The sequence below is a fragment of the Branchiostoma belcheri genome, unplaced genomic scaffold (genome assembly GCF_001625305.1).
Source record: "Branchiostoma belcheri isolate BF01 breed outbred unplaced genomic scaffold, Haploidv18h27 scaffold117, whole genome shotgun sequence".
Classification (NCBI taxonomy): Eukaryota; Metazoa; Chordata; class Leptocardii; order Amphioxiformes; family Branchiostomatidae; genus Branchiostoma; species Branchiostoma belcheri.
The window spans coordinates 456,641-460,881 of NW_017802569.1; the positions used below are offsets into that span (position 1 = coordinate 456,641).

The 4,241-nt window shown below is 43.8% G+C and overlaps 1 protein-coding gene across 1 annotated transcript in view; it reads left to right on the forward strand.

Moving 5' to 3' along the window:
• The first annotated feature begins 1,373 nt into the window (after positions 1 to 1,373).
• Positions 1,374 to 4,241, forward strand: part of LOC109462474 (DBH-like monooxygenase protein 1 homolog) — a 50,712-nt gene continuing 47,844 nt past the window's right edge. The window contains exon 1 of the mRNA XM_019759027.1: positions 1,374 to 1,760. Within this exon, the coding sequence (XP_019614586.1) occupies positions 1,473 to 1,760 (288 nt within the window). The 5' untranslated portion in view covers positions 1,374 to 1,472. The remainder of the gene's footprint in view (positions 1,761 to 4,241) is intronic.

Consider the following 4,241-nt stretch of genomic DNA (forward strand, 5'->3'; position numbering starts at 1 on the left):
CTAATGTCGAATAAAACCTAACAAATCTATATCATAATTATTCAAATAATAAGGGATAGCACAAATCTTTGATAAAGTGTAACAATCGAGTGGGCTAATCACAAGTTTCGGAATTTTTTCTAATAACAAAGCATATGACAAGCCGGAACATGCTGGCCTATTGCGGAATATATGAATCGGTGCTGTACTGAGTTCTTGAGTCGTGGAGCTTCGGTAGCCTGAGTGACATCCAGAGTTACCACCAGCTCCGTATTGTTGCTAACTACCATGGAATACCCAGAGCCAGGCCAGAGCCTCGGAGGACGTGATCTTTTTTTTTTTTTAAGAACAGGCAAAAATCAATGAGCGCGTGGATGTGATCCATAAAATTAAGTCAGTGTAGCCTTATGTAAATTACGACGGTGCAGTATGTAAACTCAGCTGACCCATGTCTTTACTCACAAGCACCCGAGTTTGTATTCAAAAGGGGAAGCTTAATAATTAAGCGCAGGTATGTTGGTGTCACGAATAATATCGATGCAAAACAGACAATTCTTCTGCTTTGTGCGACAGAACAACGCACTTTCAAAAGGTTGTGGGTAGAAAGGGGCGTGTATACTGGTACCATCATGGTCCTGTGATGACTACGTAAGGACCACCGGATCACCCGTACACCGGTTGGTCATAGGCACGTGAGCTGTGACGCTATTTGGTTTTCTCGGCGTGCATGGAGCAGGGTTCATTCGGTCATGTTTACCGATCATGCTTGCTGAAAATCTTCATGTTTGTCACGGCTTTTTAAAATACATTGTTTGTCTTCCACTCCACTGCAGTCCTTCTCACGTCTCCCTCATATCTATATTATGGCACCGTGTCTCTACAGCTAAGCACCGCTCCTACATATTAAGTACATTTGCATGCCGGCCCTTAGCCAGGATTTTGCTTGTGGGGGTGGGGGAAGGGGCTTCTTGCTGACTGAGGGACCAGCGAGCACCGTATGCGCGAGTTTGCGGGGTCATTGAACCTTCTGAAATGGCATTTCCTTCGTTTTATAGATATAAGGATTTTCAAAGGAAAAATCAGATATAGCAATGACAAAGTGAGCAGCTTTGCTGGGATTTCGACCCTGCTGGTGATACAAATCAGTCATTTTAAAGAAGAAATATCGGACCTTTAGATAAAAAGTGGACCTTTGAACCCTAGCTAGGGGCTTAATTTGCCTTCACAGCTTTAATTTGCCTGGCCATGCCTAGCTACACAGCCTGGATTCTCATTGGCCTTTCTCGTGCCACAAGGTCGTGAGTCACAGTTATTTCAAAAGCCGTTTCCATGGGAACGTTTGCCGACTGACTTCAAGTTGCCAACATCAACTCTTCAGTAGGCATATAGTACGCCGTACGTGGAAGGCCGGAAGGATATATTCTCTCACCGGAAGGCCAGAGGATATACCGCTGTGAATTTTTGGGGCAAAGCACATTGTGGCAAAGCGAAACATGGCAATACTCCGCGGTAGTTCCCACCTGATAACTTGTACCCTTGTTTTTGTTGCCATTTCGGTGCGTCTTGGACGTGGGAGCGCTGCCGAAGGTTTCACCCACCATGAGGCACTAGACGAGGCAGGGAAGTACCACCTGTTCTGGAAATTTGACGAGGAGAAGATTGAGTTGGAGGCGCGAGTCCAGACGACGGGATGGGTCGGGTTGGGCCTGTCCCCGAACGGAGGCATGGCGGGGTCTGATATCGTCATCGGCTGGGTGGCAGACGGGAAGGCACACCTGACGGTAAGACTGTGGAGAGCGCTTCAGTATGGCTGTGAAATACCCTGGAAGCCAGAACTCGTTTTCCGGGCCGCAAGAGTCCTTCGCCAGCTGGTGTAAATTATCGCTACGGGGGAGTCTAGCCCGGGGGGAGTTTGGCTGGCCCTACACCTCCCCACGGGCTCAATTCCACCGCAGCGGTAATTTAGGTCTGCGGGCGAAGGGCTTCTGGCTGCCGGAAGAAACGGCTAGCGGCCCGTAAACTTGGCTGGCACCCAGGGTAGCTGTGAAAGTACTCATACTAGTTGTTCTCCGTATGCAAGCGCCATTCTTTTCCACTGGGGTCATTTGGCGTAGCGGCAGAGTGCTCGACTCGGCACCAAGAGGTCCCGGGTTCGAGTCCTGACATGCCACCGATCTAGTGCCCTTGGGAAAGGCAATTTACACGGCTTTCCTCACTTCGCTCAGGTGAAAATGAGTATTGTATTGTCCCCTGTATTGGTGGCGGCATTAATATAAGTTGAAAAAAATTGAGTGTGCCGTCGCCACGTCTTGTGATTACATGTTGGAAATAATTTAAAAAAAATTCTTTTCCAGTTATAACATCTTGATTTGATAATATGGATGAGTTTTTCGAAAAGGTTTCGACAATACTGTAAATCACACAAGGCACCTGCAAAATGGGCAAATATATACCGTAAATTGCAAAAAAAAAAAGAAACTTGGAAACGATACTAATGTCGTAGAATGACAAAATCGATTTCAAAGGAAAAGAAGAAAATGCGAAGAAATGAAAACATAGAGTCCATTAATCGCAATACCATACCCTGTTTGGTGATTTGTTCAACCTTCATGACCACGTTGATTTCATAATGAAGAAACTTTTTTGCCAAAGGTTTTTTTTATTCGCACGCTCGCATCAGTTTTGGGGTTCCCAGAGGATGTCATCCATATAATCAAATCAACACGGCCTTACCAGGCATTACTGACTCCAACAAATAAACATACAACCTAAATGTACAGTCACACGGTCAGACACGCGTTGCAAAGCTTGAACCCAAAATAATCCATATTGAACATAAGGCCACACCAATTTAATCTGTTGTTTCTCGGATTTTTTCAGAAGAAATATGAAGCGACAGGGCGAAATAAACAAAAAAACAGGCCAAGGCACCCCATGATAGCCGGAAATGTTACAATATGAGCCATGAAGTGAACATACCAGGCTGGTTTATAATTAAAGCAATAGATTTTGAACTTTTAATGAAACAAAATTGCATTGTTACATTCAAAAACTTTAACAACTAGGAAGAAAAGGACTTTCTTCAACCGTTGGGACCAAAATATGTCTTTCATTGAGCATTTTGCAGTTGATTTATTTTTGCAAATCAGAAAAAAATGGACATAGCGAATCCGAGAAACAACAAATTAAATTGGTGTGGCCTAAGCTGTCTTACAAGTCTCAGACATTGGTGTGTGACGTTTAACTGCAAGGGATTTTGAATAAGAAAGTTAAGACTTTTGATACGACAAAGCTAAGCTTGAAATCGAACTTAGATAAGATAATAATCCCGCCTCTCTGATAGATGGTTTAACGTTCAGCTATACGCCCTTGGGCGGTAAATTCTGACCAATCACAGGGCGAGGTTATGAGAGCGACGGGATTACCCTACAAACAGTCTTCCTGAGTGTTTTTTTTACAGCATTTGTCGCTATGACCTATGGCGACGACGATTATTAATGCTATTAAACTTTGCGCGGGGTCTACCGTTAAATGTCACAAAATGTCAGATAGAGTAATTCGTTGCAGGAGTATTAGCGTAAGACTTTTTTTTTCTCGACACCCTCCCAAAGTAGAATTACGGGTTTAGATTTTTTTCATGTTCATAAACTAAGCTTTAAAGCAATGTTGTCTAAGTACGGGGCTGATAAGTCTTAGACATATTTATTTTTTTCTGGAGGAAAATTAGTATTCATATTCTAGATATGTAGTAGAAATTAACCTTTTTCAGCATATTTCTAGGTAAGGAATCATTCTTGTGGGTAAAGTTGGCACGTGTAGAATCAGAATGTTTTATCTATGATTGCGAAAGTCGTACAATATTTTTCACAAAATACCTTTCTGAGAATAATAGCACAATAGCATAATACCGGTCATTGCCTGCATAATAGCATAATACGAGTACTGGGCATTGCCTGCATAATATCATACTAGTAATACTGGGCATTGCCTGCTAGAGAGTTGTACGTCATGACCGTACGCTAACAATCACGTGTTTGCGGCGTACATGGTTTTGGGTTACGTGACGTCAGGAGCAACCTGTCGGTCGATCGATCAACCCGATAACATTCTCCAGGCAGAGCCTTTTATATGAATAAAGACCTTTATTGTACACACATACAGGGGTCTCCCCAGGAATTTTTAGGGGAGTGGTGCTGGAATTTTTTGGAGGGCACGTAGTGCCCCGACGCCGCGCGAAGCGCGGCTGTGAGGGGGGGGGAGAG